Source organism: Pteropus alecto, unplaced genomic scaffold (genome assembly GCF_000325575.1).
Source record: "Pteropus alecto unplaced genomic scaffold, ASM32557v1 scaffold484, whole genome shotgun sequence".
Classification (NCBI taxonomy): domain Eukaryota; kingdom Metazoa; phylum Chordata; class Mammalia; order Chiroptera; family Pteropodidae; genus Pteropus; species Pteropus alecto.
The window spans coordinates 1,500,481-1,513,462 of NW_006435778.1; the positions used below are offsets into that span (position 1 = coordinate 1,500,481).

General features: G+C 36.1%; 1 protein-coding gene across 3 annotated transcripts in view; it reads right to left on the bottom strand.

The window, feature by feature from the left end:
- Positions 1-12,982, bottom strand: part of EIF2B3 (eukaryotic translation initiation factor 2B subunit gamma) — a 98,671-nt gene extending 85,689 nt beyond the window's left edge. For 2 of the 3 annotated variants that reach the window (XM_015588975.2, XM_006911417.3), the window contains exons 1-3: positions 12,851-12,982; positions 10,021-10,177; positions 4,408-4,553 (exon numbers count right to left, since the gene is read on the bottom strand). In XM_015588975.2, the coding sequence (XP_015444461.1) occupies positions 4,408-4,553; positions 10,021-10,168 (294 nt within the window). In that variant the 5' untranslated portion in view covers positions 10,169-10,177; positions 12,851-12,982. Of the gene's footprint in view, positions 1-4,407; positions 4,554-10,020; positions 10,178-12,800 lie in introns of all 3 variants that reach the window. The other variant, XM_015588974.2, reaches the window with a different exon arrangement.

Here is a 12,982-nt window from a genome sequence, read left to right on the forward strand (position 1 = left end):
ATAAGATAAGGCAAAATGAAGCAGAAAACAGTGCCAGAAAAATAAAACCAAATGAAATGTGTCCTTTAGTTGAAAAAACATAACAAATATGATGTCCAGCTTCAATATTATAAGCACACATGATGGAAGTTTCCACATATAAGTAGGACTATAATACATTTAGCAAATGTAATGTAAATTTAAAAAATATATAAATTAAAATGGTGAAATAATTTTTAACAAAAAAGCTAAATAAAGTTAATATACTTTGTGGTCTTTCTCTGAGAAAAGTGGAAGCCACATGGGATAACCACACAGTAATATCTGGGGAACTTAATCTGGAGAAAGTAGGTAAAGATAAAAGAACCAAAAACTAATAAACCCAAAACTCTCGAAGGAAATACTCTTATCTTACCTAAAATTTTACTGAAAACAGACCAAAAGAGTCTCAAAATGTTTAAAAAACTGCTCTGTGGGCACAGGGGAAGAGAAATAAATTGGTTCAAGCGGGCACTGCTTTTAAACCATGTACCCCCAAAGCCTGGGGGTACAACTTTCTCCTTTAGAAAGGTACCTGACATCCGTTAGCAAAACTGACAAACTGCTTTCTCAGGCTGTCATACTTTCTTCAACTGTTTATATGTATTTCCACTGCCTTTCCTACAAGTTTACGTTGATCACAACAAGATAGTTGTGAATTCTGGCTGGGCTCAGGTTTTACTTTGTTCTTAATGGCTGTTTAGGAGTCTACTTATATTCCTCCACAGGTTAGTTCTGTTGTCTTCTACTCCAGGTTGGAATGCAAGCTGATGTGAAGCTAGGATTCCAGGAGCCACTGGTATAGGAGAAAACAAGGAGATATAGCAAAGACAGAAGAGACTTGCTAGCCAAAGTCACACCTTGAGAAGAAGGCACAAAGGTAGGATTATATGTAAAGGATGCTATGTAAATGATGTGGAAACAAGAGGGTAAGGGAGGAAAAGAAATGAGACTGTGCCAAATGACTTAATGAGAATTCTGACCTTAGGTGCAAGGAGAAGCCCTAAAATAAGGAGTATTTGATCAAAACCAAAAGAAGCAGTAAGTTGGGAGTAAAATGTCCTTTTGGCATCTCCTCCTCATGCCCTCTCCTATTAAGAGTTGCCACTATTACTTCTCAAGCCTCTAAGAGTTAGAGGAATTCATTTGCATGAGACTCCCAGGACCTCCAGTTCTGGGATAAAATAAAAATAACATTTCTAAGATTTAGCGATTAGAGAACAAAGAGAGTTCGCACCTCCATCCGAAACTTTTAGACTATAGTTAAAATGGCCCTTGGGAGGAACACTAAACACCCTAAGCTTCTTGGTAAACCTGGCATCTGTCCTTGTGAAAGAACAGAATTCTCATTTCATTAACCTAGTGAAATCCCCCATATTTTCCCTAAAGAAATAAGCAGCTGCACTCCAGAAAGTAACACACCCAACATTATGGTACTGGAAATCCCCATCCCAATCAGAACCACCAACTTGGGTGGAAGCTTAGAAAAACAAAAAGGGAGGCCATAAAGTGAATGGACATGTATATATATATATTGCACTGGAGGCCCTGGCCAGGGCAATAAGATAATAAAAAGAAATAAAAGGCATAAAGATTAAAAAGGAAGATGTAATACTGTTTTTATGTTCAGGCAACATGATGATGTATATAGAAAATCCTAAAGAATCTACAATTTAACAAGGTCACAGGGTAAAAAGTCAATATACAAAAACCAACTGAATGTCTATATACAAGCAACAAAAAACTGAAAAATAAAATTAAAAATACCAGTTACCAAAAATAAATAAATAAATTTAAAAAATAAAAAAAATCAAAATAATAAAAATAAAAAAATACCAGTCACAGTATCATTAAAAACAATTACCTAAGAATAATTTACCAAGAGATGTTTAAAATCTCTAAATTGAAAATTATAAAACACCATTGAGAGAAATTAAAGGAAACCTAAATAAATAGATGTTTGAAAATTGGAAGAATCAATATTAAGATGTCAATTCTCCACAAATTGATCTATAGATTCAGTGCAATTCCCATAAAAATCCCAGAAAGCTTTTTTTTATTGTAGAAACTGACAAACTGGTTCTAAAATTTATGGAAATCCAAAAGACCAACAAGAGCCAAGACAATCTTAAAGAAAAGGAACAAAGTTGGCAGATTTACACTACCTGATTTAAAGACCTCCTATAAAGTTAAAATAATAAGACATTATTCAACATGGTACTGAAAAAAAGGCAGACACATAGACCAATGGAACAAAATAGAGAGGATAGAAATAGACCACACATATATGACTAACTGATTTTTAACTAAGGCACCAGGGCAATTCAATGGGGAAAGTCCTTTTAACAAATGGTGCTGGAACAACCAAATATCTGTATAGAAACAAATAAACCTTTATCCCTACCTGACCCCAAACACAAAATTAAATCAAGATGGGTTGTAGACATAAACATAAAAACTAAACCTATAACATTTTAGAAGTAAACGTAAAAAAATATCTTCACGAAATTGGATAAGCAAAGATTTCCTAGACAAGACACAAAAAGAACCATAAAAGAAAAACTCAGTAATCTGGATTTCATCAACATTTAAAACTTCAGGTCATCAAAAGATACCATTAAGAAAATGGAAAGGAAAGCCAGACTGGCAGAAAATATTCACAACACATATCTGATAAAAGACTTTGCATCTAGAATATATAAAGAATTTCTATACCAATAATAAAAAGGCAATTCAATTGAAAAATAGGCAAATGCCTTGAGCAGATACTCCATGAAGATATACAAATAAGCAACAAACACACAAAAAGGTGGTCAGCATCATTACTATTAGAAAAATGTAAATTAAAAACACAATGAGATACGACTACATACACACCCACCAGAATGGTTAAAATTAAGAAGACTGACAATACCAAGTGTTGATAAAGAAGTGAAATAAATGCAACTCTTACACATTGCTGATGGAAGTATAAAATGGCACAACCACTTGGAAAACAATTTGGCAGTTTCTAATAAAGTAAACCCTACAACCTAGAATATTTTCATCAAAAGACTTGCAGAACAATGTCTGTAACAGCTTTATTCATAATATTCAAAAATTAGAAACAACTTAAATGACCAACAACAAGAAAATGGGTAAATAGTGGTATATTTATTCAATGGAATACTCAGCAACAAAAAAGAACTAGTAAAACCCGCAATATGAATGAATCTGAAAAATATTATGTTGAACAAAAGAAACCAAAATAAAATTGTATGATTCCACTTGATCTAGTTCATGAACAAGCAAAATTAATATATGGTGCTAGAAATCAGAGCAGCGGTTGATTCTAGAGGTGAGAGACTAAAAAGAAACACAAAAGAAATTTCAGAGGTGATAGAAATGTTCTAGATTTGGGTAATGGTAATCGGGGAAGTACACACATGTCAAAACTCATTGAACTGTATATTGCTTAATATCTGTCTATTTTACCCTGTGTAAATTATTCCCCAATAAAGGCAAGGTGGGGAGAAGGCTATGCAAGTTTCTGCACTATTTTGTTCTTTAGTGCAAAGGTAGGTTGAACATACTAATAAATGTTTGTAGTCACCAGAAAGAGCAGAAGAAAGTCTGTTCCCCAATTCAAACAAGATGGCAACATTATCACACAGACTGAATTTTTTCCAGAGAACATCAATTTTAGAATAATTATGATGGATCTTTCTCAGTTTATGGGCCACCAGCCACTGAGGAGACTGCATCCTCAGACCCATATGCTCTTTTTTTTTAATCCCTCCCCCTTTCACTTCTACCCTTGACCTAAGGATGTTGCCGTCTCCCCTTAAGAACTGGATCTCTGAAGGCGGGGGCATCTCCTCCCATACACTCAGACCTTCTGCGTATAAAGCAGTCATGCTAACCACTACTCTATGGAACCACCCCCATATGCTCTTGTTAGTTTCTTAATCAAAGGAAACTAAAAGTTCAAATATTATCAGATAAAGGGATCTGAAATTTTTAAAAGTTCCTTTGTACTTCTTTCCAGTTAATCTGTCATCTGCAGAGTCAACCGCTGCTCTGATTTTTATCACTATATAATAATTTTGCTTACTCATAAACTTCATATAAATGGCATCTTTTCAAGTAAATTTATATCTTTTTTTTAATAAAGATTTTTTTTTTATAAACTATTACTCAAAAATACTGGAAACCAGTGACTGTGACAACTAAATGTCTAAATCTTCACCAGTAGTCAAACTAAACACAGTTTGGAAGCGTACATGGGCAACAAAGTATGTGATGCAAGAATATGTATTTTAAAAAGCATTGTAAACTCTAATGCACTAGAAAAACATAAGATAACATTTATGTTCAATAAATAACAAAAATCAAGAAACAGTTTTTCACCTTAAGTTTTGGATATATGTGGCGCAAAGAATCTGCAGTTCCCTTGTCAGCTTCATCAGGAATACACACAATATCTAGCTTCATTTTCATCTTGAATTCTGCAGATAGGGCCTTTTGGACATCCCTGGTTGTGACAACGATGACTTCTATAGCACAAAAGAAAAAAAGAAGGAAAAATACAAAAACTCTCCTTCACTTAGATAATGGTTTCATTATTTCAATTAGATTTGGTCTGTTTCTAGATTTAATAATAACAGCTGATATTACTGAGCCTTTTCGATGTATTTTACATATGTTCTCTCAATTCTTGTAACAATCTCATTTCATAAATGGAAAAACTTGGACTAAAAGTTGCGTGACTTTGTTCAGGGTCACACAACTAGTAAGCAATGGATTCAAGATGAAACTCAGGTCTGTCTGATTAGAGCTCACATTTTAATATATTATATGCCACTTCTTGATGCAAAAAAATCATGAGAACATTCATTAAAGCATATACAAATTGGATCACATTTTAAATCTTCATTCGCTACAAAGAAAGCTATCACCACCTCCCATCGAGTTTGTAATTAGTGTTTCACTGAGAATTACTATGAACCCTTTTAAGAGGCAATTTCCACATAACAGATGTCTACCTCATCCATGTAGCTATCAATGACAGAAAACTTGGGGTTTTTGTCATAGATATTTGGTAGCATAAAGTAATCCACTGCAATACAACATGTGTTGCTGATGTCTGAAGATGGAATTTTAGCAACTCTAAAGTGGAACAATTTCTACATGTTTAATGATAGTGCTCCAGGGCATAATCATCTCTCCCTTTCACTGTAATTATTCTTTTCTTTACATTTTCTTTCCTCTCCTCTTTCTTCTTCTTTTCCAAGTCATTTACTCTTCCTTCCTTTTTCTTCTTTTCCCTACTCTGCTTTCTTTCGGTTACTAACTCACTCATTCTTCCAACAAATACAAATACATTTCATATGCAAAGGACAAAATAGGCACTGAGAATTCAGAAAAGAACTCAACATGGTTCCTGTTCCTAAGAAACTCAACATGGAGATATTATTATTTTTATTTTCTATTTTTTTTTAATGGTGACATTGGTTAATAAAGCCAATAAGTTTCAGCTGTACACTTTAACAATAAGGCATAAATATATTTACAGTGTGTTCACCTCCCATAGTTAGATTTCTTTCTGTTACCACATAGTTGACCCCCTTAACGCCATCTACCACCCCCCACCCCCCATCCCTTACCCTCTGGTAACCACTAGTCTATAGTCCATGTCCATGAGTCTCTGTTTGTCCTGCTCATTTGTTGCTTTTAAGTTTATATCGCACATGTAAATGATATCATGTGATTTTTAACTTTTTCTGTCTGGCTTAATTCACTTAGCATTATTATCTCGAGGTCCATCCATGTCGTCGCAAATGGCAGTATTTCACCTCTTTTATGGCTGAGTAATATTCCATTATATATATGTACCACAGCTTCTTTAGCCAATCATCTATTGTAGGACACTTCGGTTGCTTCCATGCCCCAGCTACTGTGAATAATGCTGTTACAAACACCAGTGTGCAAATATCTTTTCAGATATGGGTTTTCAAGTCTTTGGGGTAAATAATCAGTAGAGGGACTGCTGGATCATATGGTAGATCAATTCTTAGTTTTTTGAGGAACCTCTATTCTGTTTTCCACAGTGGCTGTACCAATTTGGAGTCCCACCAGCAGTGTATGAGAGTTCCTTTTTCTCCGCATCCTCTCCAACATTTGTTGATTATAGCTTTTCTAACAGATGTGAGATGGTATCTCATTGTGGTTTTGATTTGCATTTCCCTAATAGGTAGCGATGTTGAGTATCTTTTCATAGATTCGTTAACCATTCGCATGTCCTCTAGAGAGAAGTGTCTGTTTAGGTCCTCTGCCCATTTTTTGATTGGAATGTTTGGTTTTTTGTCGTTATTGAGTTGTATGAGTTCTTTGTATACTTTAGCTATTAGGTCCTTATCAGAGGCATTGCTTGCAAATATATTTTCCCATTTGGATGGTTGTCTCTTTACTTCATTGACAATTTCTTTTGCTGAGCAGAAGCTTTTTAGTTTGATGTAGTCCCATTCATTTATTTTAGCTTTTACTTTTCTTGCTTTTGAGGTCAAATTCATAAAATCCTTTTTCTTTAAGTCCAAAGTCCTTGAGTTTGGTTTCTATGTTTTCTTCTATGCATTTTATTGTTTCAGGTCTTATATTCAGGTCCTTAATCCATTTTGAGTTAATTTTGGTGTGTGGTGATAGACAATAGTCTAGTTTCATTCTTTTGCTTTCCAGTTTTGCCAGCACCATTTATTGAAGTGGCTTTCTTCTCCATTGTATCTTTTTGGCTTTTTTTAATTGAAAATTATTTGCCCATATAAATATGGGTTTACTTTCAACATGGAGATATTAGATATGAAAATTATTAACTAAGAAAGGTTTCAGAGAAGGGATGGACTTTGGGGTAGGCCATTCTGAATTTAAGTCCAACAAAAATTTCTTTAGTATATACTGTATGTAAAATGCTGATGTTATAAGGTGAATTAGACACAGTACTTGCTCTCAGATTAGTCTCCCATGCCACTAACTATAGTATAAAATAAGCCTTGAGAGGTACTAAGACATAAAAACAAAGTGTGATGGAAGCATAGTGGACAGGGTGATTGATACTGTTTGAGATTCCAAAGAGAAGGTGACAATTCCATAGGTTGGAGAGGACATTTTAGGTAGAGTGGATAGAGTGAAGGAAGTAACTACAAATAGGGGACAGTCTAATAATTGAACCAAAACTTTCTGTATGGAGAGAGAAAAATGCTAAGCAGGGCTATGTTAATTTCTCTAAAATCATGAACAATGAAAACAGAGTGAACGTAGACTTGGTTATTAAACTCCAGAATCCTATGTTTAGAAGGTAATTTCTGACTGTGCCTCAGTAAAAAGGAATTTTCTATGCAGTAAAAAGGAATTTTCTATTAAATATACTACAATAGGCCACCCCCAAGCAAAACTAAAGATACAGCAAAAGTAAAACAAACAAACAAAAATTACAGATGACGAATCCATAAGGAAATTAGGATATTTTAAAGTGTCCTAATTTCCTTTAATAAGATGAGTCCTTCACCTGTGAGATTGAGCTCTAAAAAGAAATTCTATTCTAACACATGTCTCTTAATATGAATGTCATATAGACTACTGCATAGAAATGCTCATGGGTCTGTCTCAGGAAAGCAATTCTCATAGTGGAATGAACATTGGATCACAAGACTGAGCCCCAGGATCTGGCACCACCTAGATCTGCTACTCTGATTTGCTATACCTAACTATAGACCACCTCAAACTCATTATCTTCGTTCAAATCTGTCCCATGTCTCTTATTCCCTTTCCTATTTATTGGCATCACTATCTACCTTGTCATCCAAAAAGTAGAAGGAATTCTTCCCTCTTTTTCTACTTCCCCTCTTCTTAATATTCCTTCCTCTTTATCCTTAGCGCTATTCTTTAGTTCAGGTCTTCTTCACTGCTGGTGTGGATTTCTGTATCGATCTTCTACTTTGTTCTCCTGCTTATAGTGTTGAGTTCCTCAAATCCATTCTTCATACAGCTTCCAAAGCAATTTTTTTAAAATGCAAATTTAAGTTGTAGAATTTATCACCATAAAGTTGTTCATATTCCCTTATTAGCTTTTTAATGTCTGTAGGATCTGTAGTGATGTACCCTTTCTCATTCCCATTATTAGTAATTTGTGTTTTCTCTTTTTCTCTGATTAATCTAACTAGAGATTTAACAATGTTGATTTTCTCTAATGCTTTTTCTATTTCATTTATTTCTGCTCTTATCTTTTTACTTAATCTCTTTCTTTCTGCTTATTCAGGTTTCATTTGCTCCTCTTTCTAATTTCTCAAAGTAGAAGCTTAGATGATAATTTGAGACATTTCTTTTCTAATACAGTGCTTAATGCTATAAATTTTCCTCAGAACACTGTTTTAGCCATATCCCTCAAATTTTAATATCATGTATTTCATTTTCAGTAAGTTCAAAATATTTTCTAATTTCTCTTGTGATTTCTTCTTTAACCTATGGCTTATATAGAAGTGTGTGGTTTAATCTTCAAATATTTAGGGATTCTCTTGATATCTTTCTGTTACTGATTTCAAATTCAACTCTACTGTGGTCAGAGAATATATTTTATATGGTTCTGATTCTTACAAATTTATTGAGACCTGTTTTACTTCCAAAAATATGGTCTATGTTAGTAAAAGTTCTAAGTACTTTGAAAGAATGTATATTCTGCTTTACTGGGTGGAATGTTCTATAAATATTGATTAGGTCAAACTATAGAAAATCATAAGGAAACTACAAAAAGGGAGAATTAGTAAGTGTATTAAACAAAATCACAGGATAAAAGGTCAGTATAAAAAAATGTACTTTTTATGTACTAGCAACAAACAACTGGAAATGAAATATAACAATCACCATTTACAATAGCATCAAAAGTATAAACTACTTAGAGATAAATTAAATATGTGTAAGTCTTATACACTGAGAAATATAAACCACTACTGAAATTAAAGAAAATCTAAATAAATGGAGAGACATACCATATTCAAAGATCAGAAGACTCAGTATTAAGATGTGATTTCCCTTCCCACTGATCTATGGATTCAATTCAATGCCAATCAAAATCCCAGCAATGCTTTTTGTACAAATTGATAAGATGATTTTAAAATATATATAAAGATGCAAAGGACTTAGAATAGTTAAAATGCAACTCTAACCACATTATAATTTTTTTAAACATTTCGCTGGTTTCCCATTGCTTTCAGGAAAAACTAAATCCCTCAGCATGGATCATAGGCCCTTTATAGCATGACCTCTGCTTCCCTTTCTCACTAAATCTCTCTCTCTCCTTATACTCTGTATTACAGCCATATGGAATGAATAGCAGTTGCCAGAACATGCTGTGAAAACCATGAGTGTATCTCTGCATGGAATGCTCTCTCCACACTGGTCAATCCGGTATTTTATTTTTCAAGACTCAATTCAAGGGTCAGTTACTCTTGAAGCCTTCCTTGAATCCCTCAAGTAAAAAAGCAACTTCTTCTGTACTCTCATTTCTAATGTATCTCTGTTATCATATGTACCACACTACACAATGATAATCTATTTACATGTGTATCTATCCATTAGACTTTAAGGTCTAATGGCGATCGGGACCTGAGCTATCTTTTCTATTCTGTACTCCAACACTTAATATATTACTTGGCACATATAGATTGATTCACAGTAAGTACTGACTGTGAGGCACTTGGATTCCCACTCTGCTCTTTCTGATATCCTTACAGGGCTCGTTTTAGGTCGTTATGGAGACCAGCTCTAAAATAGTAATACTTAGTGCTATCTTCTCAAACTTTTCCACACAGCAATAGGGTACTTCAAGGCTCCTAATTTAAAGAGGTCAGTCTCCATCCAATGATGAGTCCTAGTTTTCTTTCATTCGTACCCTCTCACTCTCATAAAACTAATAAATCATTGCGCTCAAACACTCTAAAAATTTTATGAGCACATCTCATTACCAGAGCTCACCTTCAAATCCAACACGCTCAAGCAAGTTCAATGGGTACCAAATTAAAGGTTTGTTCCCAACAAGAAGCAGAGGTTTAGGAATGCTGGAAGTCAGGTCTGTCATCCGAGATCCCCCTCCAACTGCCATTACTACTGCTTGAAATTCCATTTTTACAAACTGTAATCACAGAGAAAAACAATTAACAAGAAAAAAAAAGTAACAAAAATCAAAGCATACACAGTACTAACCCTATTTCTATATAGGTTATTGATACCCACTTAGGTCAAATACATCACTTCCAACTTTAACTACCAGAATAAGAAAGGCTCCTCAGCTGTGGTATAAACCTCACTTTTATGATATTCTCTTACTCACCATTACATACTCTCAGCTCCAGCCTGGGAAGATCAGCTAGAGGAATGATATGAATTTTTAAAATCTGGCCCTTGCCCTTGAGTTGCTCACAGTTAAGTGGAGAAGACAAGTTCAGTAAATTACAATATACTATCATTAGTGCCATATCAAAATGTAGAAGGCAAATAGTGAAGGTAACACCTAAGTCTTCCTGGAAAAGACAGGGAAGGTTATATAGGAAGGTAATGCTTGAGTGGCACTTGAAGGTGTAAGAGTTTACCAAGTGGGCTTCTGATTCAGTTCTTATTCCTTGAAAAATTCTTAAAACTTCTGGCTAAAATTAAGAGCACAAATCCAAGCATATAAGGTCTCCGAAAAGTATGAAATGGCTTAAGATTCCTTTACTAATTCAGCCATCTGCTTCCATCTTCTCATTATCCTAACTATGATAGATATTACTATAAACAGAAATGTAGGCTTGAATATAGATATGCAGAGCCCAATTGCAGAAACAAACCAAATTAATTTCTTTTTTCAAACTTAAGGTAATAAATGAAACTGTTTGACCTTCAAAAGAATGTCTTTACAGCAGCTACCATAGGACAAGGTCATAAATAGTACAAGGTCATAAATCCTTACTGATTTAAAAGTACTCTTTGACTTATAACAAATGATGTAACCTTTTTAATACAAGTGTGAAATGCAATGTTCGGAAAAAGAATTTATTTATTTAATACTAAACTTGCAAATAATGTTGTACCTTTACTGTAATTATGATCAGTCCTGGGCCCCTATATCCATACCTAAACTGCAGCACTTACACTCACTATACCCAAGGCACAAAGTGAAGGCTCTTGCACAACATCCACACTTAAAGATATAGTAACATTGAACACAGCAAGCCTTGCCTCAGATTAGAATTCAACTTCAACTTGGCACTATATGAATCCCATCACATCTGACGTTAAGAACACTGTATTCTTCGGAGTTAAAAGACCCGAGTTTGAGTTCTGGTTCTGCCACTTATACGTGAGGTGACCAGGGGCCTGACATTTAAATCGCTCAGTGTCCTCAGTTCCTAGAAGGGAGCCTGGTGGTTAAGTTCACAGACCCTTGAGCCAGACTGACTGGGTCTGAATTCCAGCTCTACCATGTATTATTAGTTGTGTGAACTAGTGCAAGCTATGTAACTTTTCTATGCCTCATTTTCTTCCTTCTCTAAGTGAGGATAATTACAGTTTCTACTTCACAGAGTTGATGTGAACAATCGATTAATCTATGTAAAGCACAAATAATAATGTCAATCCCACAGCAAGCACTATAAAAGTGTTTGCTATTACTAGACAGATGCTAGATCACGGAAAGCCTTCTGTGCCAACTGAACCATGCTGTTGCATGATCCTGGTTTCTGTATTGCTATTTTTGCTTCCTTAGGTGCCTTTCTCCTGTGCCTAGTAATCAATCACTTATGAAACTTTTAAGACTCAGTTCAAGAATCATCTTGTCTAAAAAGCCATTCTTAACCTCTCCCACCCTTCAGGTTGAAGCCACATCTTTCTTTCCTCTTACGTGCTTCCCCTCTTCCATGTACAGATCATCTCTGCCTTTACAGGTTATAACACGCATGTATTTAAATATCTATTTCCTGTGAGTTCCTTGAAGGCAGGGACTGTATTTATCATCACTGTATTCCCAGTACCTAATACAATTCCCATCAGATACCAGATAGTCAGTGCTTGTGGAATGAGCATCTGTGACCCTCACAACTCGTGTAAGAGTGAATGAAGCTTAAATGTATGCAGAAGGGACATTAGAACCCAGGTTACTAGGAAATGAAGTTTCTGCTGTCAGTGAGGCTCTGGGTGATAATCATACCCATAACAATGATACAAGGAGGACTGTCAAACGCCTCAGTGCCGTTGCCACGGCTATGGGTGATGAGAATGGAATCAAGGTAACGAGAGGGGGCGGTCATGGCATCTCAGACATGCTTCCATCTCAGCACTCATTGCCTTCTCCGTTTGCAAATTGGTAAGATAAAACACTGTATCATAATTGGCCTCTCATCCAGACTTTATTGTATTCCTCTTTATATTTCATCGCCTTGCACCTAAACAACTAAAAATAGGCAGAATAATGAAGTGCTGAAGTGGAAAGAGCCCAGGCACTGCGCTAAGAGCGTCTGGTCCCGAGCCTGGTGCTGACTCGCTGTTACTTCGAGATCCTCCCCTCCCTGAAACTCAGTTTCTCCATCTGTTGCTCGGATTCTCCTCCAGTTCCCTTCTAGTTCAGACACTTGGCTCCATGGCCAGCTCGGGCAGGGACTCGAGCTGGCGGCTGTAGGGCTGTGCACCCCCGCCCACCCCCTCGGCTCTCCTCTGCCGGGCTCGAGAAGCCGCCTCCCTCATATGAAGCGGGGCCCGGAGGCCCCCACCGCGCCGCTCACCCCGCCAGCCAGCTCGAAGGGGCCTGGCAGCGCAGAAGCCGCAGCTTTACCTCAGCTCTCAGGGTGCCACCACGGCTTCCAGCGCTCTCCACGCCTGCGACTGAAAGCGCCAAGGCGCAGGCGCGCGATGGCCGAACCGCTCGATGGGACGCGCGGAGCAGGCTCGCGCAGAAGGGACGAGC